We start from the raw sequence: 27,418 nt of genomic DNA, 5'->3' as shown, positions 1-27,418 counted from the left end.
CCTGTTGGGAATTCCCCGATGCGCACGCGCGTGGGCATGCGGATGTGACGGCTTCTACCGCCTTCTTATCCCCCCATCTCTTCCCCCCCCCCCCCCCCCCTCTCCAAGCCCACGCTGATCCTGGCGGAACAGCTGTCTGGGTTGAGTTGCACGGACTCGTCGGCACTCTGCGCTTGAGACTTCAGCTTTGCCCGGATCCGCCCTTCTTCAGTCTCTGTACGATGACATTCCTGGGTCAGCCGAAAGTTGCGGTCTCTTGTATACCGTTGACGCAGCGCGGGCTCAACATCATGGACCTGCCTCTGATATCCAACTTCGTCCAGAGCTCCATAGACGCTGCAATGGCCGAATACGTCGCACCCAAGTCCCTCACGCTCGACTTGAAGGACATGCTTATGGGCGACGACTTCAAAAAGGACACAGCTGCTCGTGGAGTCATTGTGGTCCGGATCATCCGCGCTTTTGACTTCAAGGAAGGCGACGCTGGGTTCCTGTGGAAGAAAGGTTCGACTGACGGCTATGTCTCGGTGGGCTGGGCCAAGTTCAGCAAGCCATTGTGGTCAACGAGGATCATCCAGTCGGAAATGGAGCCAGCTTGGGACGAAACGGCCTACGTGCTTGTGACCGCGGATGAGTTGAACGTTGAAGAACGCCTGCGTGTCCAGCTGTGGGACTCTGACCGCACGACCGCCGACGATGACCTGGGAAGGATCGAACTGGACATCAAGCAGCTAATGCGGTCGTCTGAAAGTCGTGGCAAGATGATGGACAGAGTAGACGGCTTCAAAGCTCTCACTGCTGGCGAAACCATGCCGGGGCGCTTGGAGTGGAGTGTTGGATACTTTCCAAAAGTCCGTGTGCTCGACTCGCAGCTGGCCCAGCAGGAGGCAGACCCTGAGATCCGTTCTGTGGACCAGTTGAAGAAGATTGTTGATGAGGAAAGCGAACGGAAACTTCGCGAATCGAAGAAGGACGAGTCCACTGAACTCAAGCAACAGAAGGCGCAGGACTTCAAGGTACGTCGCTGCTGGTGCCCCCCGGCGCCCGGTAGTCCTCACGCTAACAGCAGCTTCAGGAGAGGCAAGACCAACTGCTCATATCTTCACCTCCAACGCAAGAATACCCGAGCGGAATCCTCTCGATCACCATCCATCAGATCACAGGACTCGAACTCGAGCCCATCAATAAGAACAAAGCTAGCAAACACGAGGCAGATAGCGACGAAGAGCAAGAGGGGGATGACCTACCGAGTTCGTACTGCACCATCATCATCAATCATGGGAAGGTCTTTCGGACGAGGACGAAGCCCAAAAACTCACAGCCCTTTTTCAACGCCGGCTGTGAGCGCTTCATCCGTGACTGGAGAAATACCGACATCCACATTTCAGTGCGGGACTCCCGAGTCCACGAAGATGACGCACTCCTCGGGATGGTGTATTTGCCGCTGAGTAGGGTCTTGGCGAATCGATCCCAGGTCAATGCCTTCTTCCCGTTGTCCGGCGGCGTTGGGTACGGGCGCGTTCGTATTTCCATGGTCTTCCGCTCAGTCTATCTGCAAGCGCCACCCAGTATGCTTGGCTGGGACTACGGTACGCTGGAAGTCGTGCCGAGGACGGAATCGACAAACCTTCCCCCGGATTTCAAGAATCTACGCTTGAAGGTCAGGACGAACCTTGGGCGAGGCAAAATGTACTATTCCACCTCAAGTACCGGTGAAACCCAACCGCAACGCCCCGGTGGTGTGTGGACGAGCAGGCGCACCAAGCCACTCAAGCTCGCGGTTCGCAAGCGCTATGCCAGCCCCGTCATTGTTGAATTCAAGAAGCCGAAGTCTGTGCTGGATGGTCTGCAGGCTTACGGCGTCTTTTGGCTCAAGGGAATACCGGACAATGAGGAGCAAACCATTACTGTCCCCATCTGGAAAGGTGGTGACATGAAGCATGCGTTAACGTGCTGCGCAGACGAGATACGAGGGGCCACAAAGGTCGGTACAGTGGCCCTTCGCGTCACGTTCTGGAGTGGTTTGTCCGGCTATCATGTCCCACTAGCTTCCAAAGACCCCAACATTGCGCAGGTCATGGAGGTGTTGGACACGGCACATGACAACGACGAGATGGATTTTGACATTGGCGATGGTGGAAGCTCAAGCAGCAGCAGTTCTTCAAGCAGCGACGACAGCGACGACGAAAGCGGCTACGGCAAGGCCGTAGATGGTGATGTCACGCCCACAACCTCTGCGAGTCGATGCAGTGGTGAGAGCGCAGGTAGCAGCAGATCAGATAGCCTCAGCAAGAACGGGAAGAGGGGGCTGGCGGCATCGGTCAAGGAGTATAAGAAAAATAGGAAGCACCTACACCGAAAGAATCGCGGCTTGATGCAGTGGAAAGGTCCAAGGACACTGCAATGGATGAAGCACAAGGTTGAGCATGGAGAAAAGAGGGTCGAGACTTTGTTCAAGCACCAGGAGCGCGAACCTGGAATCGAGACTGAGGTCTAAACACCGGGGCTTCAGCACAGCAAATCCTCTACGCATAATACGATGGATGTATCATGATTAGAACAGCCACTAGCATGTATTAATTCTTCTTAGCGGCCCCTCGTTGGCGCAGCCCTTGGGAGAAAACATTCTCAACTATCTCTTTCGTGGGCGCTGTCCTCCGGCACGTCCTCCGATACCTGACTAAATCTGTATCGTAGCTTATCTATTGGCTAAAGAGCTGATTATGCTCTACTAAGATCAATATTGGGCAAGCACTAGACCTAAAGAAAATGTAGAAGGACGTGCCGGAGGACCGCGCCCACGAAAGAGATAAAAGTAGTGAACTTTGATAAACGCGCTCTAGCATTTATATTAGCATATTTATGCTTTTACTATAAGCAAACTCCTATATTCTTAAGTAATTATTCGTAACAGCTAATCGTAACCAAGCGGGGGGTGGTGGTAATTGCGTAGGTGATGGTAATTTAGTATTCATAAACTTGCTTTTTACGATAGTAGTACCTTTAATAACTCTTAAGATTTCTGTTATTTAGGAGTGAAGAGCCAAGAGAGATATCTTCTTTTTTTCTGTCGGGGTGTAAGTTAAATTCTCGAGATGGGGAAATCAAGTCTGGAGGAACCGTCTCTTTTTACCGACATACTTTAGCATTACCAGAGCTATTGTCACAAGACGCGCACGTGTTATCAAGCTGGACCACTACCAACCTCGTTCTAAAGTCACCTTGTGCTGGGAGAAGCCTAATGAGCATGTTTCTCCATGGCTGTTGTATTTGCGTACGAATGGTAATGTAAGATAGCTTTTGTGCCTTCTATGCGCCTTCAATGCAACCTCCACGCGAACCACGCAGTATAACCCCTTTTCATATCCTCAACTTCCATCTTCATGATAAACCCCAATTTATTTAGCCCTGCGGACTTTCCTCTTCCTGGTCTCCGCATTGGCATTGATTGCCGTAGCGCTCTTCAGAGCGTCGTTGGCCCCCTTTGCGTCGGCGTCACCATTCGATGCACCATTCTCGTCAATTTCAATCTCCAAGTCCTCGGCGGCAGCGTCTACGGCAACATCTGAAGAAGACTTCCCAAAGAGACGGCCGACAGATTTCTTGTAGAACCAAACGGGGAGACGCACAACGGCGGTGTCGAGGAAAGTGGGCTTCGGAATCTCGTCGACCTACACAAGGCAATTAGCATGGGTCGCGGCGCAGGGCCAGCGAAGCAAACTTACGTCGAGCAAAAATTCGTGAACATCGCCATCCTCAGTCTCTTCCTCCAGGAAGACATTGCCAGCACTGTCCACGATGAGAATTTTACCGTTTTCGGCTTGGACACGCTTCTTCGGACCTCGCGGCCCGCCACTGGTAAGCTCGGCCTCGACGGGGGTGCTGACGCCAGAATTACGAGCCTTCTTGGCGGCTTTGGCGTTCTTGGGGCCCTTCCCTTCCTTGCGGGCTTCCTTTTCCTGCATGCGCTTCTGGCGGCGGTTCAACGTGACGGGCTGGCCATTCTCATCCACGTACTGCTGTTCCTGCGGCGCAGGCTGCTCGACGGGCGTGGAAGTGCCACTGTCTCCACCGAGACCTCCGGGAATGCCCTGGATTCCCAGCTCGTCGCCCCAGGCAGCACGCCTCGCGTGCCGGATGTAGCGGTCGACGAAGTCGCGCTGGCGCTTCCAGCCGAGGTACAGGGCGCCGTAGTGAGCGGCGCCTCCCATCATGACGAAAAGACCCACGAGGACGGAGCCGAGGCCCGGACGGTAGCGCGAGTAGTAGTAGCCGGTCCCGCGCCAGGCAGGGAAGCCATTCTTCAGGAAGTGGTCGTAGCGCTCCCGCTCGGGGCCACGCAGGATGTTGGCGACGACACCGAGACGGGCGAAGCGTGCGGACGCCTCCTTGTCGAATTGGCGCAGCTCCTTGGCCGACGGCTGCTTGCGCACCGTCACGCCGGCCTTCTTCTTGTCTTTCTTGGTGGGCTTCGCGTAGGTCGAGAGGTAGGCCTGGCGGGCCTTGTCGGGATGGATCTGGCGGGACTTCTTGCGATACGCCTTGTTGATCTCGTCCTGCGACGCGGCAGGGGCGACGCCGATGAAGGAGTAGAAGGTGGCATCGGGGCCCTCGCTGGCGACGACCTCGTCGCGGAGGCGGAAGATCTCGTGGTCTGGAAAGGTCAATTGCAAGTGAGGGGCGGGGCGGGCTTGTGCACAATGCACGCACCTTCCTTGGACCAGGCGGCCACGGACGAAACGAAGACGCACAGCAGCAATGCTGCCAGCGCGGCGAGCCTCATGGCGACGGGTCAGACGGGGCGGGCTGGGGGATGCGGGAGCGGCGAGTGCGGTGGAGCCAGAGCTGAGGATATGCAGGCGCGATCGAGCGTTAACGTGTACCAATCAGCGGCGCACAGCTGCCCGGGGCGCGACGGCGGCAGAGGGTGGGCGAGGATAAAAGCCCGCGGGGCGCGCAGGATAACGCTCTGCAGAGTCCTCTCTCTACGTGTTAACTGGCGGCGTCCGTGCTGCCGCAGCGTAGCCTTCGGCCGGTTGATCTTCAGGGGGCTCGCCGCCGTGCGTGTGGCTGAGCGAGGCGCAGGCGGGCAATCGCACACGTCTCCCTTCCGCCAACGAGTCCGCGCTGCCCTCAACACCTTCACCACCACGATCCGCCTCGCCTCCACGCGCCGCCGCCCTCTGGCCCCGTTCAGGTACGTCGCGCCCGGCAATCGCCAGAAACAACGTCGAGCTCACACAGGCCCTTTGCAGCACCTCCGACGCCCATCCGCCACAATGGCCCGCATCAACATCCCCATCGACGCCCTCACGTCGCGCCTGCAGCTCGGCTCGCGCTTCGAGGGCATGCGCAACACGTCGCTGTCCTCGCGCTTCGCCAACCTGCGCCCCGTCAGCGAGTTCTTTGACATCAAGCGCCTGAGCAAGCCCCAGAACTTCGGCGAGGTCCAGTCGCGCATGAACTACAACCTGGCCTACTTCAGCTCCAACTACCTCGTGCTGTTCGTCATGCTGGCCTTCTACTCGCTGCTCACCAACCTGACGCTGCTGTTCGTCATCCTGCTCGTCATCGGCGGCATGTACGGCATCGGCAAGCTGCAGGGCGCGGACCTGGACGTCGGCTTCGCCCGCGCCACCTCCAGCCAGCTCTACACGGGCCTTTTCTGCGTCGCCGTCCCGCTGGGCCTGTGGGCCTCGCCCATCTACACGGCGCTGTGGCTCATCGGCGCCTCGGCCGTGACCATTCTCGGCCACGCGTCGTTCATGGACAAGCCCATTGAGTCAGCTTTTTCCGAGGAGGCGGTCTAGGTGGTCGGCCGCGAACTCCATACGCTAGTGTGCCCCCTTGGGGAAGACCACCAGGGGCAGGGGGACCCCGCATGGGGAGGAATGGGATACCGTATGGAGCCAGGTTGCAGGAGCTGGGTGACAGCGATGAAGACGAGTTTTCGGCCGGCGGTTTACGTGGCCAAGGGGGCGTGTTTCTCGATCCGATGGTGCAGAAGGGGGGACCAGGAAGAGCCGCTTCCAGTGATGCATTGTACTACGACGGCATTGATCCAAGATGGAATGCAAGGGGAGGAATTGATTACGATAATGCAGTTTATAGGCCGGCCTTTGAAGACGACTACTATGGTGTCCGCCTTAATCCAGACGAGGAAGAGCTCCTCGTCCAACGCGCTCTCGACCGCATACGCATCGCCCGCTCGCGCGGCCAACCCAACGTCAACCTCTCGCACGAGGAGCTCGAGGCGCTTGCGCGTCCGCACATCCAGCAATCTCCCAAGCCGCCGGACCTCGCTTCCGCACGGCCCTCCTCCAAGGGCCGCCCAAGCAGCAGCAGCAACAACAACAGCAGCACCCGCTCGAAGAAGTCCAGCTCGAGGCCTTCGCTCTTCTCCTCCTCGCCACGCTCGTCGCGACCCCGCTCGGGAAAGTCGGACAGCAATCGTCGCAACAGCTCCGCTCATGAGTCTGAAGCCTCGTCTGCTGCACCACCAGGCTTGCGCATTCCCGGTGCGGGTGCCGCTCCACTGGGCTATGCGTCCCATCCGACTCCTCACCCCGGTTCTCGCAGTGCTAGCGGAGCCTACCATGCCACCGCCATCGGGCGGGAATGGGCAGACCCTTTCTACGATCCTGCCACTCGCGACTACGCAAGACCCAGCAGCCGGGACTCGATCGGACTCACTCCCGCCGAGGAAGCAGAGTACCTCGCCCGTCGCGCCAACCGCTCGCGCTCAGGCTCGAGTGCGCCAGGCTATCCGCCGCCGCCGCCGTATCCGACCTATGGGTTTGAGCGCGAGCGCGGGAGGCCATCCGACGCTGATCCTTTCATGTACCAGACGGGCGGCCCTCCGCCCGGGCTGTACGCGCGCAGCAGCGCATCTTCAAGCCCAAGCAGCCAGCGTCGCGCCGTGTTTGGCTCTTCTGTTGCCTTGCCGCCAGCCGGAGAAGGTGTCGCGTACACCGCGGTTCCGCGCCGCGTACCCGTCCCCCCGGGAGCCGTCTCTGCGGCAAGCAGCTCACGCTTGAACGATCTCGCGGGGCTGGGTCACGCCAGCATCTCCGATCCTACTCTGGGTTACAAAGCCCGAGGCGGCCAGCGAAACAGGCCCCTCGAAGTCGAAGTCGAATATGACCCACCGAGTGCAAGTGGAAGCAGCGGAGAGAGCGACGGTGTCCACCAAGGCGTCAGGATCCATGACGCGAACCTTGGGCCTCGAATAGGCGTGGGGGGCCGAGCCAAGGAACTCGAGCGTGAAGCAAATGCAACTGGTCGGAGTGGCAGCGGGAGCGGCAACGGCAGCGGAAGAAAGCGAAAAGGAAAAAGAAGATGACTCTCCCCTTCAACATCCAAGTGTTTTATTTCCAACTCATAATGTCCCCTCCTTTTGCAACACTATTGGCAAGCGGTGGAAGGCGCAAAGGTCAGCTTTCTGGACGATCGGATCGGTTTCATGGCTTTATTGGGCACACGAATTTCCTTTCAGATGTTTGCGTGACATTGTATAGACTGAATGCCATTAATCTACAGGCACTGGGCCGCCGGCTTGTACTGCGAACCTCCAAATGAAGGTCACCGGACATGTATCTGAGATTAGAAATCGTGACCGATTTGGGATCACTTGCTCCCTGTTCTTCCTCTCGGAATACATCACACGAAGAGCCGCTCCTACTTAGAGATGATGCTTCTTACGAACCCGCAGAGCCATGGGTTTCCACGGCCTGTGGCAGACGAATTGCAACAGGTCAGCTGAGGAGTGAGCGTAATTGGTCAAATATGTGTTTTTGTTCGTCCTGCGCTGCTTGAAACGGAATGCAAGTGCATATCGAACTATTTACAAGACATTCCATTGAATAAAATGAAGCGCCCTCTCTTCGTAGCCATAGCATTCCTCAGCACCGTTTGACATTATCGAATGTACATACGTGTTGCATCGATGCTGCAGAGGTATGAAATGTAGGCTTACCGGCATGTTTGAGTGCGGTTTATGAATGCAAACGAGTGCCCACCAATGATTGCGGCAAGTGACACGATTTTTATGCAATCTCGAAAATCAATGGAACTCCTATGGCTGCTAGAAAGCCATGGAGCATGGAGTGCACTGGCCTAGCTTTAGTAGTTCTATTTCCTATAAATTTGTGTCCGACTTAATACGAGCCTACAAGGTAATCTAGGGCGACCTTTAGTTGCTATACGTCTATCTCTCTTACTTGGGGTAACCAGGTTGAGTAATACCCCAGATTTACACCCCTTTTACCAGTATCAACCATAAATAATATAATAATTTTCTTCTAGGAACTATATCTTAATGCATCGAGGTAGATTTCTCTTGAAGCCCATCTTGTGCGTCGGGAGCGCCCCCGGGTTACCATGAAAAACGAAATAGAATATGACATATTCTTGGGGCATCAGAATGGATAATGGCGCTTGAGATGCAAGCATTAATTGCAGAAGTAGTCCCTAAATCATCGATAGACAAACCACAAATTATCCCGCTTCCAAGCACTACCCTCCGAAATCCCTTATAGTTTTCCACGCCTGACAAGCGTAGACGCCAAAATAAAATTCACCGCTCACTCACCCCCGGTGTCAAAACCAGCGGCACCATTCCCGCTGTAGTAGTATCAGCAGCAACACCGCCATCTCCACCGCCACTGTTATCACGCCGATGATGACCCGGGCCAACTGCCCCCATTTCCTCATCCTCATCCACCGGATATGGTGGTCGGCCAATCACTCTGGCATCCACAGCCCTCGCCCTCGGATCTGGGATCATTGGATTCGCGTGCCCCTGCGACGATGGCGACACCGCGGCGAAAGCGTTGCTGATGACTGGCTGGTGGGGATGCGTGGCGGTCGTGGGGGTGGCCGCCGTGTGTGTGATGGAAGGGATGTTGTCGTTGCCGTTGTGGTCCGCGAGATTGCTGGCGAAGGGAGCCGAGGCGGTGGGTTGTAGCGGAGAAACGGGTGGTGAGTGATGGAGTTGATGCTGGTGGGCTGGTACAGGCGCCGGTTGGAACCGATTGAACCCTCCTCCTCCTCCTCCTGCTGCTGCGGCGGCGACAGAGGTGCTTTCAAGAGGAAGTGACTCCGTTTTGGGGGCGGGAAGTGTGCCGCGTAGGAACCCTGCATGGGGTTGCGTGCCAGCTCGGTGGTGGTGATAGAAATATCCGAACATCTTGAGGGTCAGGAGGAACAGGAGGCTATGCAGCCGTTTGGCGGAAAGCCTAAGTGTCAGCCTTCTAGTCACAGAGATGTACACCCGAGAAAAACGTGGCAAGGACACTCACAGCTCGATGACGGCGAACACACAGGCTGCAACGCCGCACCTCCATGCTCTGGCGATATGCGGTGCTCCCGGGGCCCACGGGATCCTCTCAACCTTTCTGTAATAGCTAAAGATGCGAAGATAGCTCGCAAGCGCCGTCAGTGAAGCAAGCCAGAGCAGCGTTCCGATGTAATTGGTAATCAATGTAACCAGTGGGTGAATTGCCGCCGTCGGAAGTGGAATTGTGATAGGAAAGGTCGGGAAGATGGTGAGTGCTGCAGTGATGATTGTAAGGATCAGAGCGGGGCGGATCTGGAGCGGGTGAGCAAGGCTTCAGAGCATTGGGCACGGGTGGGTTCCTCATACTTGGCTTCCGCTGTGGGCACTCAGCGCGTATGATGTGAGCGCTAGGATCAATATGGCGAAGAAAAGTTGTGCAGAAGGCAGTGCAGAGAACCATCGTGGTATGGCGACGGCGCCCTGCTTCGTGCCGAAGAGGCGTGGCATCGGTGCCTGTTGTTGAGCGAACGATGGACTATTCTCAGGCCTTTGGAGGGAATTCGCTTGCGCCGAGTGGTGTTGGAGAGAGTAGTGATGCGGTGCGCGGAGATGTCAAGTCTACACTTGATGATAATCGAGCCTTTGTTGGCCACGAGCATCCAATGGACACAAAGAAGGGACGCTCGCGTCGACTTGGCCCACGAACGCGTCGTTTCAGCAACCAATCTTGGGAACGGACGTAGAACAAAGGATTGTGAGTTGCACCGCTTGGCGTCTACCGCTTGCCGAATCCAGACTTTACGCAACAGGCCTGTCTTTCCGCCGTCTATCCCCGCCGGACCGCTGAGTTGATTGATTCAATTTCACAACTAATCCGTTAATCTCGCCCCAGGACTAATATAGGTATCGAACAAGGTGGATAGCCAGGCATGGAAAAAGGAAAAAGAAATGCAGCTGGGAGAAAAGCACGCAAATAAAATCAACAGGGAAAAAGACCATGATATCCAACCGTGCAACGTCCATCTTCTCAGAAACCTCCCTGACTCTTGCGGTCAGCACTATTCTGTTATACATCTGTCATACGATGCCAAAAAATGAAGCCTGGCAGCGAGCAAGCTGCAGTGAGACCAAGACCTCAGAAGCCATGCCTGGAACGCGTGCAAACCCAACTTTTTCTTTTTGCGTCGGAGTAAAAATTAGACGGAAAAGTGTAGACGGCGGGGATATTGGTAAAGGCCAGATTTAACGCTCGTAGAAACGGATCAAACGCCCCCTCCCATTTCCATTCGTCGCATTCCCAACACCACGCCATGTAGCCCCGCCCCTATGTTTCGAGAAGTCGCTATCGTGTACGGGACTTCTTTTGACAGCAGTCTTGTGACGCCAAGTGCCGATCCCCGTCGGACAGATGGAAAAACTCCTCCCGGCGCCAGAGTGATAGTACAACAGTTGATGGAAGTTCGTGATTAACATGAAGAGAGGTTCCTTCGGCCGCCTCTACGAGCGGCTCGGCTGTTGTTGCTGTAATTGAGCGCGTAGCTGCGCGACTTCTTCTTGCAGGGCGGCTATGCGCGCATTCGCCTCCTCGTGCCCGCGCAACATGCGTGTTTCGACATCTCGTATGTATGCGAACAGATCCGATTCTCGACCGCCAAAGTACTCGCGCATGCTCCCGCCGCTGCTGGGCCCGTGGCTCGATAAACTCCCCGGATTGGACGCCGTGCCGGGTGCCGAGACTTGCTGGTGGAGCATGCTCGTCCCGGGCCCGCCTTGGGCATTCTGCTTCTGGGCCTGCCCCGACGGCATCTTGTTCATCGACATTCTCATGTCGGCGTTCAATCCCGGCAGAGAAGGGAGGTGCGGCGCGTGGGAGTTGCCGACGGGTGGAGGCAAGCTCATTGGAGAGGAGCCGCGACCGGCGCCCCGTTGATACTGTTGATGCGCCTGTTGCGACATGCTGGGCGATCGGGCCCCCGGCACACTTGTTCCCTCTAGGATGCCCTGGTGACGCTGCGCCTCCATCTGGCCCGGGGATATGGGCTTCGGCGATTCCGTCATGCTACCTTGCGCGAAAACCGACGGAGGGGGCTGCTGGCCCGGGTAGTGCATCGACGAAAGGCTGGACCCCCCGGTCTTTGGGCTTGGGTGGCCGGACTGGTCCCTGGAGGTTGCAGAAGCGCCAGATCCCGGGGGATACATCGAATGAACACTGTTGCCCATAGCACGGCCAGCAATCGGAGGGTATGTGCTCGAATGTTGATGATAAGATGCCTGCGAGCCCTGACGACCCTTGCCGCTCGGCTCACTGACTCGACGGCCCTGAGGGCCATCTTCATCCATCTTATCCTCCGAGCCATCCCCATGGTACAGAACGCCGTCCATATCATCTCCTCTGTGCTCGTTCCCATCTTCGTCAATGCCAAAGCTGGAACGCCTGCCGGCACAGCCGCCTTGGCCCTTGTTGTGCCTCGCCAAGGCGTCGCCACGCGCAAACTTCCGGCCGCACTTGGGGCACGTGTGCGGCCTCTCACCAGTGTGGAGCTTGGTGTGGCGCTTTAGGTCGTGCAACCGGCGGAAACGCGCCTGGCATGTTGGGCATTCGTATGGTTTCTCCTGGCTGTGGGTGAGAAGATGGCTTTTAAGGTTGTGGTGACGGGTAAAGTCCGTGGCGCAGTAGGGGCACTTGTGGCGTTTTGCGCTCGGCGATCTCGGGCTATTGTTCTGGCTGTAGCCGGCCATGGGCATGCTGAGCACCCTGGTCGGCTGTCGGAGATCGTGGTCCGCAGGCGCGGGGACCGGGAAGGTCTGAGATCGATTGTTGGCAAATCCACCGTCGCCAGGCTGGGGTCCCGAGGTCGCGGGGGCGGCCGAGCTGGCCGGGCCGTCGGCGGCCGACATGGCTGCAGGACCAAGCTGCCCCGCCGGTGCCGTGTCGGTGGCACTAGCCGTGGCGGTTGGTGCGGTTGTGCTGTCCACAGATCCAAAGCTAGATACACTTACTGGACTTGTTTGCATATTTTCACCCGTCACCGACTCGGGGATTTGGATGTTCTTTGCCGCCTTCGCAATGGGTTCGGCAAGCGTGGTGGCGGCGGCGGGCGCGTCGCGCATTTTGCTCAGCTGGTTCGCGCCGAGAAGGCTGTTCAACGCGTTCACCGCGGGGTTGGGCGAGACCTGACGGGACATCTCTCGCGCTCGCTGCTCGTCCTGGTGCCGACGCGCATCCGCCATGGCAGCCGCACCGGTGAGCGGCTGGGGGGAGTAGGCGGGAGTGAGCTTGAAGGCAGGCGAGCGGGGAGTGTGGGCGGTGGTGGGCGAGGGCAGGCTCGGGTCGAGGGTGATCTGCGGCGTCTGCGCGTGGTGGCCCTTGAGGGCGCCAATCGGCTGCTGGACGGGAGATACGGAGGTTGGCGTATCTGGAGCTTGCGGCGCGGGAGGGAAGGGTCCTGTGTGCGTCGACGAGGGCGGGAAGGGTCCTGTAGAGGCCATAGGACAGGCGTGACGGGGCGGCGCGGGAGCGGGTTACAGAGCGCGGGGGCGCTCGGCGAAGGGTGATGCTGGAGCTGGCATGGCGGTTAGCGGGTGCTCGAAGGCGATGGGCGCGGGCCGGCGTGGCGGAGGAGGTGTTGAGGGCGGTGCGGTGCGCGGGAGAGACAGCGTTACGTTACGTACCGAAACTCGCGGCGGCGCGCAAGGGTCCAAGCGGAGCGATGACGATGCTGCGCAGAACAATTGTGGTCCGAAAACTGCTCCCCAGAAAGCCGTCAAGCGGTGCGCATGTCGACGCCTGCATCCGTCCACGGAGTCGCAAGATCGGAAGCGCACGGCGATGCGGGCTGGGGGACGGGCGCGGTGCTGGCAACGCTGGGCGGCTCAGTCGACTCGGCAGCGGCGCTGATCGCAGAGGAGCAATTGAACGCCTGGTGGCTCGCGCGCAAGCGAGGCTCGAGTCGCGCGCCGCAGGAGGCAGCAACAGACGGCGGGAGGGCTGCGCTGCGAGGTGAGGAGAGTCAGCTGCGAGGTGCCGGGCAGCGGTAGCAGAGACATGCGCTGCTGCGGCTGCGGCTGCCACAAGGCTTTCGGGGGGCGGCCAGGCCAAGCTCGGACGCGGGCAGAGGGCAAGCGGGTGGGCGGGTGGGTCGGCGGGCGGCGAGAGGGCTGGGATGGCTTCAGCTGCGAGGCTTTGGGGAGGCGGTGGTGTTTGGAGGGCAGCGGTCGAGCGTGGCTGAAGAGCCTGGGGCTTGCTACGTACAATACGGTGCGAGCCCGGGCGGCGCGCAGAGGCCGAATGGGGCGCAGGCAGTGGGACGGGATCGGAGCACGCCTGTTGCAGCGGGTGAGCGTGGTGAGGCGCTGGCAGCAGCTCTGACGCAGGCTGGCCCGGGTGCGAGCGAGGCGACTGCTGAGTAAGAGGGCGGCGAGCTGGCGGCCTGGTCGACGCTGACAAGAATCGCGATCGCGGCGATGATGATGGGCGTGCAGGCAGAGCGCCGCACGCAGGCGGCAAAACCGTGTGGCGGAGCAAATCTTCGATCGCACCGCCCGCAACCAGCCGCGGACACGGTCTCCTCAGCGCGCCAGCTGATCGTCAGGCACGTCGCAAGACTCCTGAAGTTCCAGCGCGCCTTCACCACGTGCGGCGGCAGCCCAGCCTCCAACACCAGCCTGCGGACGGCCGTGGTGCGCCTCCATCCCGGTTCGGCGACCAGCTGGCGCGCGCTGCTCGGATGCTGGTCCGAGGCCGTTGTTGATCGCACTACACCGCCACAAAACGGACTGCTGCCGTCAGTCCACTGCGCGATTGGCCTCGCCGCCGCTGGACACGCGCGCACGACGCGTCTCCTGCCGCCGTCCAAGCGAGCTACCTCCGGCCAGCAGCTCTCGGCCGCAACAGGCGGCGTCCCTGTATAGCGCTTGCGTCATACGGGGACAGTGAGACGTACATGCAGGAACGTTCAAACGCGTTTCCGACGCCATGCACTCTTTTATCGACGTCCATGCTCCCCGTCTTTCTGGAACTGCAGAAAGCTCGACGCCACCGGCGCCTCCGCATGGCCCTCGCTTCGCCCTCAGCTCGCCGCCGTGATGCAATCCGCCCAGCCATCCGTCGAGCTGCCTTTGCTTTTCCGCCCGCCACACGCTCGCAAAATACGAATGATGGTGCAGCGAAAACAAGGCAATAGGGAGCAACTAGCTACCTACCTAGGCCTCGGCCTCCGCCGAGCGGGCCAACTGTTGGTCCGATGCGTTTACCAACACCCCCTGCCTTTTCATCGCCATGTTCCCCGGCTTCTCGCCCCCAAAATTCGATCCAGCCCAATCGCAATCTGAGCTCAGCCGTCACCCGACCACAACCGCCTCATCCGAGCTGCACCGCCCCTCTTTCGCTCGAACAGGAGCCGATGTGGCAGCTGCAACCGCCACCAATGGCTACCAGCATAAGGCCTTCCAGCACAGAGAGAGAGAGAGAGAGATGCTGCTATTCTATCTATAGGTAGCTGAGGTCCGCGCGCTGATGCAGGTCGGAGAGTGTCATGTACACCGACGTCTAGACGCTGGCCTCAATTGCCCGCGTAGGTACTGCGAAACGTGTCTGCGGTGGGTGGAAATACCTCCGTCAAGCCACCGTGACTGCCGTTCGTCGAGGTCGCATGCGGTGAGAAAGTCCACTCCAGCCATGACATCAGCGAGCATAACGAGCCACAACACACACCTAGCCGATGACCTGACGCAAGGCTACTCGAAGTGTGGTCCGGAACTCGTTCCAGCCGGGAGCCGCTCCGCACTCTTAATCTATCGCCGCGATCCAGCCTTGCTAGATCACGATGAACACAGACCAAAACATTTTCAAGGAACAGCGCGTGCACGTTCCGTACCCTTTCACCAGCCACGCCTTCCACGTGGCTGAGGAGAGGGGGCGCCTGCCCAGGTCGACATCTCTCTCTCGTACCGAACGCATGCAAGTCAAGATCAGCAGGGTGGAGGCAGCTTTGGACCAATGGAAAGTTTTTCGATAGTCTCTACAAGCGTAGCGCTACGGCAAGGAACAACGCCAAGAAACAGTTAGAGTCTAACCGTATGCATGCGTGGGAAAGACAGAAAAAAAAATCTCGAGACGCCCGAGTCATCCCATTCGAAAGTCGGAAACCTTGGATGCCCAGATAACGGGACAAACAATGGAAAATCAAGGCAGAGGTTCCCTAGTTCGATCCGTGATGCGCCGATTTGAAGCCTCCTTTCGCATAACCCACCAAAGAAATCCCGTCCCAGGAGGGGGGAAAAGGAAAAGAAAAAGGAAATCGACCTTCGACGACCACTCGGCGTCCATCACGCATCGGAGGCACTGGTCTCCCTCGCACATCCGCCTTCAAGACCAAATGATCTTTGCAGCTTTTACTCCCTCTTATCATTCGTCTTCCGCTTCAACCCTCACCAAGATCTCCTCCAAAAACCCTTCCAAGAAGCCTTGCACATCCTCTCCCATTCCCACGGGGGACTGGTTATCCCATTGGTCAATTTCCGCGAAGATCCTGGCGGCCTTTCCTACCAGGCGCCGCACATTCTCATGAACTTCGCGCCGTTTCTGAGTCTCTTCTGCCGAGGAGCTGTTGGGCGCTGTAGCTCCCGAACTGGCGGCTCGAAGATTCGTGTACGATGATTGCTTTTGCAGAGCATTGTAATTGTAGGTCCGCCGGTGCAGTGCCGCCTCCAATGCTGGCAAAACTACACCGGTCAAAGCCGTAATCTCTGGCGGATTGGCATTGTTACCGTTACTCCCCGCCGTACCGTTCGAGCTTCCGATGGATTTGAAGCTCCGACCCAGCGATCGACTGCCATCGGAGACCTTGCGTGTTGCTGGAACTTGCGGTGCGGCGCTTCCGGGCGTTGGGAGAGGTGGTGTGGGTTTCTGCACGGCCGGCGCCGGCTTACGCTCTAGTGGCGAAGGAGCTGGGGAGAAGGATGGGAGCGGGTGCTGCGATAGAGACGGGGCGTGGTCTTGCTGCAGCCGTGGGCGTTGGGGACTACCCGACGGGCTGGTCACGCTTTGCTGCGAGGACTGGCGCGATCGATTAGGATTGAATGGTGGAATAGGCGGAAGATTGAAAGGTGATTGCGACAATCCTGGCGGGGGTTTTGTCGGGGTTGCGTGCCTTGGCGTCGGAGGCAGGGAATGGTTTTCTGAGACGCTGAGAGATGGCAGATCCGACTCTACGATCGCTTGTCCGAGATAATCGTCAATATCCAGATCGCTGAGCCGCGGCGCCGGTGAGGGTAGGGGCTTCGAAAGAGACGGCTTCTCGCGGGAGGGTGAACGAGGTCCCTGTGGACCTTGCGGCTTGACTGGAGATGGGGGCAAGGGGACCTTTGCCGGCGAGAGGGGGACGAAAGATGACTGTGAGATCCGCTTCTGTGGAGAGAGCTCCCTCGGGGGCTGGGGGGCCGGTCTAACAGGACTGGTGCTCCTCACCGTCCCACTGATGGAAACAGGCGCATTCTCCTCGCCTGTGCTCGTCAAGGCGGCCTTGCGAGGCGACGGTGGCACTGCTTGAATATCGGCAGTCCTGTCTGTCCGGCTCCTCGCGTTCGCCGCGGCGTCGTTCATCGCCTTCAAGGCGTGGGATTTGCCAGCGGGCCGGATTGTGCCAAAATCCCACAAATCTTCATCCACAGGTTGACGCGGTTCCGCCTCGTTGTCCGACTCATCTGATTCGCTCTCGTTCCCTTTGCCATGCCTCGCCACCCACCGCTCGTGCCGCTCGATTAATTCCGTGAGGTAGGTGGTCTTCTTGGCCTTCCGCACAAAAGGGTGCTTTAGGAGGTCCTTCGCCGAGGGCCTCTCACGCGGCTCCTTTCTGAGACACAATTCCACGAAATCCTTGAACGATCTGCTGAAGCTGCCCTCGAGTTGGGGAGGCGGGTTCTTTGGAATTAGAAACAGCACCTTCATCGGGTGGATGTCGGCGTAAGGAGGCTCTCCGTGGGCCAATTCCAGGGCGGTGATGCCGAGGGACCAGATATCAGCCTTGTGATCGTACCCGGATTGCTTGATGACTTCCGGGGCCATCCAAAAGGGGGTTCCAACAAAAGTGTTCTTCTTCGTCATGGTCGCCGAGAGCTGGCCAGACACGCCAAAATCGGCCAACTTGACCTGGCCGTTGGCACTGAGAAGGATGTTCGCAGCTGGTCATGAGAGGGACGGTTAGACTTGCGCACGAGAGGGGTCCGCATGCGACACTCACCCTTGATGTCTCTGTGCAGCTTGTTGTCGCCATGCAGGTATTCCAGCCCCATGAGTAGCTCTCGTATGATGATGGTGATGTACTCTTCCGGTATGAGGCCCGGCTTCATGAGGTCACCGCAGCTGCCACCCGAGCAGAACTCCATAATGATCCATAGGTCCGAGCCTTTCAGATAGCTCCCGTAGTATTTGGTGACGTAGGGGCTGTGCAGCTCCGACAAGATGGAGATCTCCTGAATGATGTCGTCGACCTCGTCTTCGGCATTCTCGACGTCTATGATCTTGATGGCCACGCTTTGCCCGGTGCGCTTGTCGACCCTACGCTGAAGTCAGACAGGAGGCTCTCTGGAGACCGAGGGGCGGGGCGGAGGGTACCCTTTGTACACCTTGCCGAAGCTGCCACCGCCGATGCAGTTCTGCTTGGTGTACAGCGTCTCAGGGTCGACGCTCCCGCTGGTGCTGTACGTGGCGGCCATGCTGGCGCGGCGCAGGTGGCGGGGACGCGGTGTCGCGGCGTTCGGGAGTGGACAGCAGGCGGAGCGCGGAGGACATTCGCCACGCGAGCGGAGGCGGTCGGGTTCCACACACGAAGAGCTCTGTCTTGGGCGTGCTGGCGGTCGGGCAGCTGAGCGGGCGAAGGTGGGCGTGCGTGGGCGGGCAACAGTTCGGGATGTTGATATACTTGCTCAAGAGGGTTAGCCAGCCGCCGAAGCAGGCAGCGGTCGTCGAATTGAGCCCTTGCACGCAGCAACACGCGCGCGATTGGTCGAGTGTGCGGGCAGCTCCCGTCGTGGCGCGGGGATGAGCGTGGGTGACCGGGGAGCCAAGCGGCGGATGTAAACAAAAGATGCGCCCAGCTCGACGCGACTGCGGCCGACGCTATAACTGAGACGCGGCAGCCCGGCTGTCGCAGGCTCGCAACCGCGCGCGCGTGAAGACAGTGCGGAGGCCGCTGACGTCGATGCGGTCTGGACGGTGATGGCAGGCGGGCCACAGAGTGCGCCGCGCCCAGGGCGTGTTGCGTTGGCGAGCAGCCGGCAGCAGATCCACTGGCCCGGGCAACCATTCGATTCAGCCTTGGCGGGCAGCATTTCGCGCGACAGGAACAAGCCAGTTGCAGACAGCCGTGGCCGCAGATCCACCGCGCGATCCGAGGCCGTAGGCGGGGATATATAACTAAGACTAACACAGTACAAACCTAAACCCGCCCAATCTGCGCAAGTGCTTTCGTGATTCGCCTCCCAGATGCAGAATAATGATAGATAGCAAACGTGTCCCCCTTCTCCTCACCTCCTCCGCTGCGCTTCCTCCGTCACCTCGCTCTCGTCCTCTTCTTCCACTGGCGCCGGCGTGTTCCTCTGCTTCCTCCGCTCAGGTCGCCGGCGCCGGCTGTAGCTAATGTTGCTTGCCGAGTCGTCGGGAGCCAGCTCCGACCTCTCGTCAAGTCCATCGTCAGTCTCCGTTTCCCATCCGCCGCCTCCCCAGCCTCCGATGCCAGAAGCTGGAGTCCCGAGTCGGACTTCGACGCCGCCATCCATGGATCCCCGGCGCGCCTGCGCCGCCATCGCGAGGCCAGCGCTTCGCTCTCGGAGCGCTCTGCGAACCGTCTCAGCTTTGCAGTGGAGCGCCTCAAAGGCGTCCTCGAGCGCTTCCATGCCCAAGAAAATCTCACGTTCCACCTCGGCAAGCGTGGCAATCTCCACCTCCTCGTCCATCTGGACAGGCGCGCCAAAGGAGCCTGGCGCCGTCGACGCCGACCTCGCAGTCCCAGGATTGCCGTTCTGGAAGGGCGTGGGCCCGCGAGACGGCCCTCCCCCCATGCTGAAGGGAGTCGTGGTCCGTGACAACGGCGTGGCGGTTGGTCCACGAGAAATGGTTGACCCCCCGAGAGCACCGGGCGGAATTGGGCCTTCCGCACCGCTCCACAAAAACCCATCGAACCTGCCTGAAATGAGTATTTCCCACTCACCACTGCTCACCGCAGCCAGTGTAGCCAAGACTGAATGGAGCATCGGGTAGTTGAGCAGAAAGATTGCACATTCGGGGTCGCGGGGGGCCTTGCTCAGGCGATACAGCCGTTGCAGAGCAGTAGCAGTCTTCGCTAGGAGGTCAGGCCTTGGCACGTTGAGCGGGGTCGGCGTGCGGGAAGCTGGGATGGTGCTCATCCCCCTGAGGAGGGCCGTGAAAACCGGGCGCTTCTCTGCTTCCAGGTGCGTGAGCATGGCAAAGGTGAGAGTTTCATCATCGACTTCCTGCGGTGGGCTCGTCGGGAATTCCGGTTGGGTAGCGAGCCAGTTTTGTACCGCTTGCTTCGTTTTCTTGCTCTGCTTGATGTAGTGATCACGATACTCCTCGGGGACGTCGATGTCGAGCTTTTGCATCGGCGCTGCTTGGTTGAAGCCGGAGATGCCAAGGCCGCCGGCGTCCGTGTCGATTGAGAATGGTGGCCAGGGAGGCAGTTCGCGCCGGCCAGAGACAAATTCCAGGATCTCTCCCCAGCTGACACCAGTTTCTTCTTCAGTCGGCTCCACCTCGTCTGATCTCAGGCGGCACATGACGCAGCGACAGACTTCCGAGGAAATGTCGCGAGCGAACACCGCTTCGAGCCTGTCGAGCAGCCGTCGTGCCACGGAGCGGTATCCGGTAGCAACGGCTATGGACCCGTTCTTCGACATGACGTGATTGTAGTCTTCTAGAATTTTCTGGAACGGTGCGAAAATGTGCTGCACCGAGTCCGCCGGCCGCGGTCGGCTTCCTGGAGAGCCATAGTGAGGCTGCAATGATCCTACTGGTGGTTCCACGGCCGCCACGAGCGTTTTGGGAATTGTATGGGGCAGACCTCCGTTTTGTAGCAGATAGTCCACGCGAGGTACGTCAGTGGGCATGACCATCGGCGGCGGGGGCGGCGGCGGGGGCGGTGGCGGCGGAGCATTTGTGCCTCCGCCCCAGAAATCTGCAGACGGTGCGCGAGAGTCCGGGCCTGAGAAAACTTGAACCATCGGCGTGCCCTTTTGGCCGGGCGGGGCGTTTGCAAAGGCGGGGTGGATTGCAGTCGGTGTGCGAGGGGACGAGTCGTCAACTGATGGGGAGGAATCCGAGATCGGATCTCTGCGTACTCTGGTCTGATCTGGGGCGATTGAGGTAGCATCGGAATCCGTCGTGGAGTGCGTTCCACTAACAGTCCTCTGCGATCTCGCCGTCGAGGTATCGGAGGACGTTTTCCGCAGAGTCGCATGGCGGCGAGCGGTGCTTGGCTTTGAGCCCGAGCCGTCAGAGTCTTGAGAGTCTTCGTCGAGTGGGATAGCCTGGCGCAAACTTGATTTCGACGTCGCCATCTTAGGACCGGCGCCTCGGTGCGAATCTCCGCCTACGCTGCGTCTCCCGCTAGAGCTCCGCCTTCCGCTCTCGCTCCTTTTCCTGCCCTCCTTGTCTGACCGCTGGCTACCTCCGGATCTTCTCATGCTGTTCCCACTGCCCCTCCTCCTCAGGTCGGGTTCATCGGCGGTCAAAGGCGGGCTTGGAGGAGCAGCAGTCGCACGTGCAGCAGCGGCAGGCTTGGGAGACTGGCGGCCGTCCTTCGGCGAGCCACCCAGGTCAGTAGGGTCTGGAGTATACAGCGGCTTCCCCTTCTTCGGGTCATCGCTGCGCGGCTCCAGCGACTCGCGGCTGTGGGCCTTGGAGAAGGAGGGATAGGAGCGGCTGGAGGAAGGCGAGGCTGAGGGCGGCCGGCGGTCCAGCTCGGGGACCAGCGACATCTTCTTGGAGTGGGTGTGCGAACGGGTGGAGTGAGTGCGGTCGCGGTCCGCAGCGTCGCGCAGGCGGTCCTTGGAGTGCGATTTTTTCTTGTGCGAGGACTTCCGGACGGCGTGGCGGTCCTTGTCCCTGGAGCGCGACGAGTCGAGGTCGGAATCGCGGTCCTTCCGGCGGCGGCGGGCGTCTGGGTCCTTGGAGCTCATGGTCGCGGTGCGGCGAGGTTGCACTTGGCGGGCCGTGAGGGCAGAAGTCTCGCGCGGCTAGACACAGGGCGGGCGAGCGGTGATTGGCGGTGAGGGCAGCAGGGAGCGGGATCATCGCATTGCTGCGGTGTTCCTGGAGCAGGCCCGTCGGCGTGGGCAGCGCTTCGCGGGCTGTTGGGAGCGGTTGTGGCGGAGCATGCCCGAAGGGTCGACGTGAATTGGGCGCGGGCGAGCGTCGCTGTGCATGGGGGCGGCCCACGTCACTAGCCAAGATCGCGACGAGCAGCCTCGCACCCGCTCCCCGCCTGCCCTACCCGCTCTCCTCCGCGCGCAGGGCCCATCAGACGGTCCTCTGCCCGCCCACCCTGGGCCTCGCTGGATCAGCACCGCGCGTCATCCTCCCGCCCAGCCCTCCGTCTGCGAACCCTAATCCGACCCGCCGCCCTGCTCCCGTCGATCCCCGCTCCTCGACCAGTGTCCAGCTCATGATGTCGGCCCTGGCCCCAGACCGTCTGGCTCTCTGCGCCTGCAACGTCTCACGGCAGCTGCTTGTCGTGCTTCCGCTGCACAAGCTATCCCTACGTCAGACACGCCAAGCCTGCTTTGCCTAATGGAATTGTCGATGCTGCGTTCGCGGACCCTCTGGCGGAACCTGCCGCTTGCGTGTGCCTTTCTCGTCCTGTAAAAGTAGTTGCTACGCTTTGCCCATCTCTCGCGATCTCCGCTAGAGACATGTGCGTATCAAGCCTCTGGGGCTACGCGGATGCGGTAACCGTATCCAGCATGGGAACCTCCTGTTCTTGGTAGCAGCAACTGCAATCAGCCGCTTCCTGGAAGACCGGGTGCCGTTCGCCGATTCTCGAGTTTGGATCCTGCCGCTCCTGGTTCACTGCCCCTGCCTCTATGTATCCCGGCATGGCACGCTCGCAACTCCGGGGATCGATCGATCCTCGTTGGATATCAACACCTATTCGTCCTAAATCTCATACCATTCACGGTTGCCGCTCTCTTGCCAACAGTCCTCAGCAGGCTCCGCCTAGAGGCTCGTACGGCGACAACGTCTTCGTCAATATTCCTTTCGCGAGGGGTCGCCAGTTCGGCCTCTGCGTCCGCTTCTCCAGCGCCCAAGGAGCTAAGACTTCAGCCGCTTATCGCGTCAAATAGCTCGTCTGTCAGCCCTGATCCAATGGTGCCCAATTCAGTCGCTTCAGAGTGTCGCACAAAGCTGCCGTCGGATCGTTCTGCAATGGACACGCTGCCTTGCGAGATCATTCAGCAGATCTTTGAATACCTCTCGCCGGTCCATTTCAATGCCGCCCGCCATACCTGTCGAAGTTGGATGGAAGCAAGTCTCGATCAACGACTCCTCTCTTGCATGTTGAAACGAGGTGGTTGGTGGTCTGGAGTCTATACGGCTCTCTGGGCACGCAACAGCAGTGACTCTGACGCATGGATTCTCAGTCGGCATCTTGCTCGACAGTGCGCTCTTGCAGCTGGCTGGACGGGAAATGGCTTGGAGGCCTCGCCGTCTCCCGCAACCGCATCATCCCACACCGGCTACTACTCCGGTCTCGTTGAACGATGCCGGGCTGACTTTACTGATCTTGCAAGCGGTTATGGCGGGCCGGCGAGACAAGACGATCCGCGGCTTGTGTTTGCCACCAGCGTCTGCGGCAAATTCCTCCTGGTAGCTGAGGCAGGCATGGTATACATATACGCGGTCGAGGAGGCTGGTGTTCTTCCAGTCACTAGCGTAACATGTCCGCGCAGGGTTCTTGCTATGAGCATGGATGCTTCCGCGGGTCGATTTGCAGTCGCTGCGCTCCTAGATGGACGCATGGGTCTTGTTTGCGACCTGGATTTGGAAAGAAAATCGAAGGAGGCTGCCAGACCACTCGAGCCTGGAGTTTTCATGGACAGCTCCTCTGGATATCGCACGACTGTCAAGTCGTCAATCTTCACGAGCAGGTCGTATCCTCGAGACGCGCGGACCACGGCCGTCGAGCAGGATACTGAGCACTCTAGGCCGGCTTTCGACACCGTCAACGTCCGCAGTGGTGATATGGATGCTACGCTCCACGGGATCGGTGACCCTGTGAGATACACCCAGAATCTCGTAAATCAGACCTGGAACGATCATATTACCGCTTCAGCCTCTGTCTTGACAGACTCAACTTCTCTCGGCAAGCGCAATCTCATGCCCATGTGCAACGGGCCGCGTACCATCTACCGCCATTTGTGCTCGCAAGACGATCCCCCTAGAAGTGTCGCGTTATGCCCTCAACGACGCTGCGTGGCATTTGGATGTGCTGGCGGCATTGAGCTTCATTGGGTCGACAAGCAGACTGGGCAAGATTTGCACCGTTGGTTTCCCGTTGCTTCACCTAGTGATTACCTATTCTTTCTCAACCCGAGGCCAGGTATGCCAGCTGCAAGTGGCGGTTCAATCTGTCGTATAGCGGAGTTGGCTGATACGATACCACAGGCATTGATTCCACGCACAAACTTCGTATCATTTCTAGTATTGCTCACCCAGAGGACCGACCAGCGATTCACAAGCATTTCTCTCAGTACGCACATCCTGCACCATTTTCCTGGGCTTATCGTACCCCCGGTCCTGGGTCGTGGCGTCGAACAACGCCAGGAGTTCACGACCACTACCGCGCCGTGCCATTATCGGACGGATTTCATCACATGTTCATAGACCCTGCAACGTCGCTTCTGCACCTTGGCAGCGATGCTCCTCTTGGTGGCCTTACTAAGCTAATTCGAAAAGTCCTCTTGCTGCCACCGAATCCTGGTATGATCCCAAGGTGCTATGCCGTAGGCGCGGACCTCCAGGAAGGTGCTCGAATAGCCGCTTGCTTCCGCCGTTCCCAAGTCGAAGGTGTTGACGAGATTTCTACAAATCCGGACATCAGCTATACTCAAAATACCCTCTCTGGAGACGTGGTGATACTCTACTCGGTCCCACCGGATTTCCTCCTTGCCTCTCAACTGGAACATGGTGTCGATCATTGGACACACCACGGATGCAGTTGCACATTCGCCTCATCATCATCTCAGCAAAAAACACATTGCGACAACAATCTTTGGCTCGATTGGTGGCCAGATAAGGACGATGACGACCTTGATCCTATGCTCCCGCAGCAGCGAGGCGCTCCGTGGCCACTCAGGCTAAAAGGAGTGATCTTGGGGAAGCTAGACGCAGATTGCGCGGCGCTCGCAGTGAACGAGACGCCGGATCTGACAGTCTGGGCGGTCACAAGGGACGGGCGTGCACGAGCCTGGGTTATGGGCGATGGTAGAGCTCGAGTGATAAAGAGGAAATTCATTGCAAAAGATGGTCGTGTCATTGACAGAGATATGAACGATGGCTTGGAAGAAAATAAGGATGAGGGTTACGGTGGGTTCTCGGGCGCCTTCGATGACTTTGATGGAGAGCACAGCGTAGCCATCGAGCCGGATGAGGGTTACGATGACAGCGTGTCTTCTGTTAGTTAAGTTGGAAAGCACGCTGTCAAGCTGGATTAGCTTGTGCATCAGGCAGCAGTATTAAGGAGTAACTGCGTCGCGGGCTACACCATCACGACTATCTTAAATTTTTATTCTTCGGAGAGGACCTACGAATCATATCCTTCATTTGTAAATGTGGGCTGGCTACGATATGTGAGCTGGACGGAATTTGTTCATGGAGCAAGAGCTTGAGGTCCACAATGCCGACACTCATATCTGGATGGGCGTTTCGCTTCGTACAACCTTCATTCACATATGAGACACTTCAAAAATTTAACCGCAGGAAAGCCTCGATCCGAGCTCTTCCATGGGTTATTTGACTCTACCTTCAAAACACGTCATAACGCTCAAGTCTATCTCACACGGCAGCGTGTAACACTTTCATCATTACAGAGGCTATACTTTTAGCTCGCTATTTCAACACTGCATCGTTTTTTTTTTTCCTTTGGCTTCGCACTAACATATCTGACTAGCCTCAGATTGCGTGAATATGGTCGAGGTTCCAGCTGGTCTTCGGCGTTTCTTTTATTTTTCACTTTGCTTTGCTTTAGTAAGCAGAAATGCGGCTTCTGGCTCCGCACGGGGGAAATAGAGATCTTTTCCTATAACATTCCCCAATGCCAAGCGTCGGGAAACATATATGGAGGGCCGGTGTGGGGCTGCCGGCACACAGGAGGTTTTGGGTGCAGGTCGGTGCGTCGAACCCTGTTCTCTCTATTGTAACTCTTTGCTTTTTTTTTATTCCCGAGCGCCTAGCGCCTTTTCTTCGGATGCTTGTTATACTGCAATACTATAAGCGTTATGCAGGGGAGACGCGCGCTAGGTATGACTGCTAAACGCTCAGACCCCATATAGAAGTAGCACACTTCCGGATGCGTGATGGCGTGAGTCTTCGGTTGAACAGGTTTAAGCACGCGTATGTGGGCTGCCTGCCAACCCGAGCGCTAAGCGCTGGCACGGACCAGACGTTCAAGACGGCATTGCACACGTGCGAACGGGAGAACTGCTTACCTATAGGACGGCAGCAAAATCCAATAGGAAGTGATGAGATTATGCATGCTCGGCTCCAGCACGTCTCCAAGGGGCCACGGAACAATGGGTTCATTAGAGGCTTGCCATAGTATGATGCTTTTGGCAGTTTGAGCGAAGTTATTCGTGCTGCTAAGCGAGTTTATATCAATGAACTAAACGGACCAGCTAAATAAAAAGAGGGAACAGGTTTTTAAATTTCAATGGTCTGAAAATGAGGCTGCGCCCGAAATCTTCTAAAGAGGGGAAAAAAGGACAGTCATTCGAGTGTTGCCCTGAACATCGACAGTGGATGCAGCTGAGGGGCGAGAGGATAAAGATGTTGTGTACCCGGTCGCCGTGCGCGCTGTCCGGACAGTGAGAAGGAATGATGGTGTTTCGGGGAGATGGCAAAAGGGAAGGTAGTAGGTACATTACGGCAATTCTAAGCCTCACAAGGCAGTGAAGCTAACATACTTAGCCGCATCAGTCATCCGCACTAGGATGAGCAATCTTACCTCTGCGGCGAATCCAGAAGAGGCGCAGGAAACCGCTTCGGTCGGTTTGCATCCAGACCTCAGAGGAAAATGATCACTCCTGCCAATCACGACCCAAAGCATGTGCAGTTCCGCGCCGATCAAATGACAGCAGGATGAAGAAGGCTATGCGGTAGCCTCTTCCAATATTTATTCTTCCCCTGCCCAAGAATTCGCGCGGTAAAAGGGCAACTGTTGCTGTGGCGCAAGGTGTCCTAACGTTTAGCACGTCGGTTCCAGCTGAATGATCACCAGATCCGCTTGAGAGCTAGCCAGGAAGTCTCATGTCGAGCCGGCGTCCAAACTAAGGCGACAAGTCGACCTGGACCGAGCTGAGGGCAAGCGCAACGGCTCTTCCGAGATGAATAGCACCGTGTGGGGCACCTGTTGCGCCTTTGGGGTCCGGAACAGGGCCCGCGTCCGTCTGATCTCGAGCGACGGTATCCATGATAAGCTGTCGACGCCACTTCTGAGAAGCGGACCGATTGATTGCCATCAAAAGGCTGATGCGCGCTATCCGAGGGCTGCGAAGGCGGAAACGACGGCGATCTTCGCTGTTTGCCCCGAATCTTGCGCCGCGAGGCTGCTGCAGGATGTCGCCGGTCCCAAGGAATGTTGATGACTGCCTTTCAGCCTCGTCGGTGAGCTGAGCGAACATGGGGCAGCTCGTAACGCATCGTGTGAGCCAGCAATTGCGGCCAAATATGCTTCAAAGTCTGTTCTATTGTTGTCTGGCGGGAGGCGACGAGGCGGGCACCACTGCGGGCGAGGGGCCGACGCCGGGGCCTCGTGCTGATGCTGATGGACGCGGTGGAAATTGGTTGTCGGTTCCTACTAAACGTGCGATGGAAATTGCAGCAGCGGCGCTAACCGCTCCGGCGGACCG

General features: G+C 58.4%; 7 protein-coding genes across 7 annotated transcripts; 3 read left to right on the top strand and 4 right to left on the bottom strand.

The window, feature by feature from the left end:
* Window positions 1-290: 290 nt before the first annotated feature.
* Window positions 291-2,497, top strand: LTHEOB_2846 (Meiotically up-regulated gene 190 protein; the record flags this gene model as incomplete). Its single annotated transcript, XM_035511703.1, has 2 exons — window positions 291-1,016; window positions 1,076-2,497. 2 exons carry the CDS (start codon window positions 291-293, stop codon window positions 2,495-2,497), a joined length of 2,148 nt encoding a protein of 715 aa, XP_035363572.1.
* Window positions 2,498-3,398: 901 nt separating this feature from the next.
* On the bottom strand, window positions 3,399-4,783 carry LTHEOB_2845 (uncharacterized protein; the record flags this gene model as incomplete). The annotated part of the gene is made up of 3 exons (XM_035511702.1): window positions 3,399-3,671; window positions 3,726-4,654; window positions 4,711-4,783. The coding sequence occupies 3 exons, from the start codon at window positions 4,781-4,783 to the stop codon at window positions 3,399-3,401; spliced, it is 1,275 nt and encodes a 424-aa protein (XP_035363571.1).
* Window positions 4,784-5,279: 496 nt separating this feature from the next.
* On the top strand, window positions 5,280-5,810 carry LTHEOB_2844 (Prenylated rab acceptor 1; the record flags this gene model as incomplete). Its single annotated transcript, XM_035511701.1, has 1 exon — window positions 5,280-5,810. One exon carries the CDS (start codon window positions 5,280-5,282, stop codon window positions 5,808-5,810), a length of 531 nt encoding a protein of 176 aa, XP_035363570.1.
* A 71-nt stretch (window positions 5,811-5,881) lies between these two features.
* Window positions 5,882-7,342, top strand: LTHEOB_2843 (Prenylated rab acceptor 1; the record flags this gene model as incomplete). Its single annotated transcript, XM_035511700.1, has 1 exon — window positions 5,882-7,342. The coding sequence occupies one exon, from the start codon at window positions 5,882-5,884 to the stop codon at window positions 7,340-7,342; it is 1,461 nt and encodes a 486-aa protein (XP_035363569.1).
* A 3,432-nt stretch (window positions 7,343-10,774) lies between these two features.
* LTHEOB_2842 (C2h2 zinc finger protein) lies at window positions 10,775-12,766 on the bottom strand (the record flags this gene model as incomplete). Its single annotated transcript, XM_035511699.1, has 1 exon — window positions 10,775-12,766. The coding sequence occupies one exon, from the start codon at window positions 12,764-12,766 to the stop codon at window positions 10,775-10,777; it is 1,992 nt and encodes a 663-aa protein (XP_035363568.1).
* Window positions 12,767-15,683: 2,917 nt separating this feature from the next.
* LTHEOB_2841 (Pkinase-domain-containing protein) lies at window positions 15,684-17,992 on the bottom strand (the record flags this gene model as incomplete). The annotated part of the gene is made up of 3 exons (XM_035511698.1): window positions 15,684-17,458; window positions 17,518-17,834; window positions 17,892-17,992. 3 exons carry the CDS (start codon window positions 17,990-17,992, stop codon window positions 15,684-15,686), a joined length of 2,193 nt encoding a protein of 730 aa, XP_035363567.1.
* Window positions 17,993-18,802: 810 nt separating this feature from the next.
* LTHEOB_2840 (5-methylcytosine G/T mismatch-specific DNA repear protein) lies at window positions 18,803-21,472 on the bottom strand (the record flags this gene model as incomplete). The annotated part of the gene is made up of 1 exon (XM_035511697.1): window positions 18,803-21,472. One exon carries the CDS (start codon window positions 21,470-21,472, stop codon window positions 18,803-18,805), a length of 2,670 nt encoding a protein of 889 aa, XP_035363566.1.
* Window positions 21,473-27,418: the final 5,946 nt, after the last annotated feature.

The sequence above is a fragment of the Lasiodiplodia theobromae genome (genome assembly GCF_012971845.1).
Source record: "Lasiodiplodia theobromae strain AM2As chromosome Unknown scaffold_7, whole genome shotgun sequence".
Taxonomy (NCBI): Eukaryota; Fungi; Ascomycota; class Dothideomycetes; order Botryosphaeriales; family Botryosphaeriaceae; genus Lasiodiplodia; species Lasiodiplodia theobromae.
The sequence above is the reverse complement of the archived record's forward strand: the minus strand, read 5'-3'. Positions and strand labels throughout refer to the sequence as shown.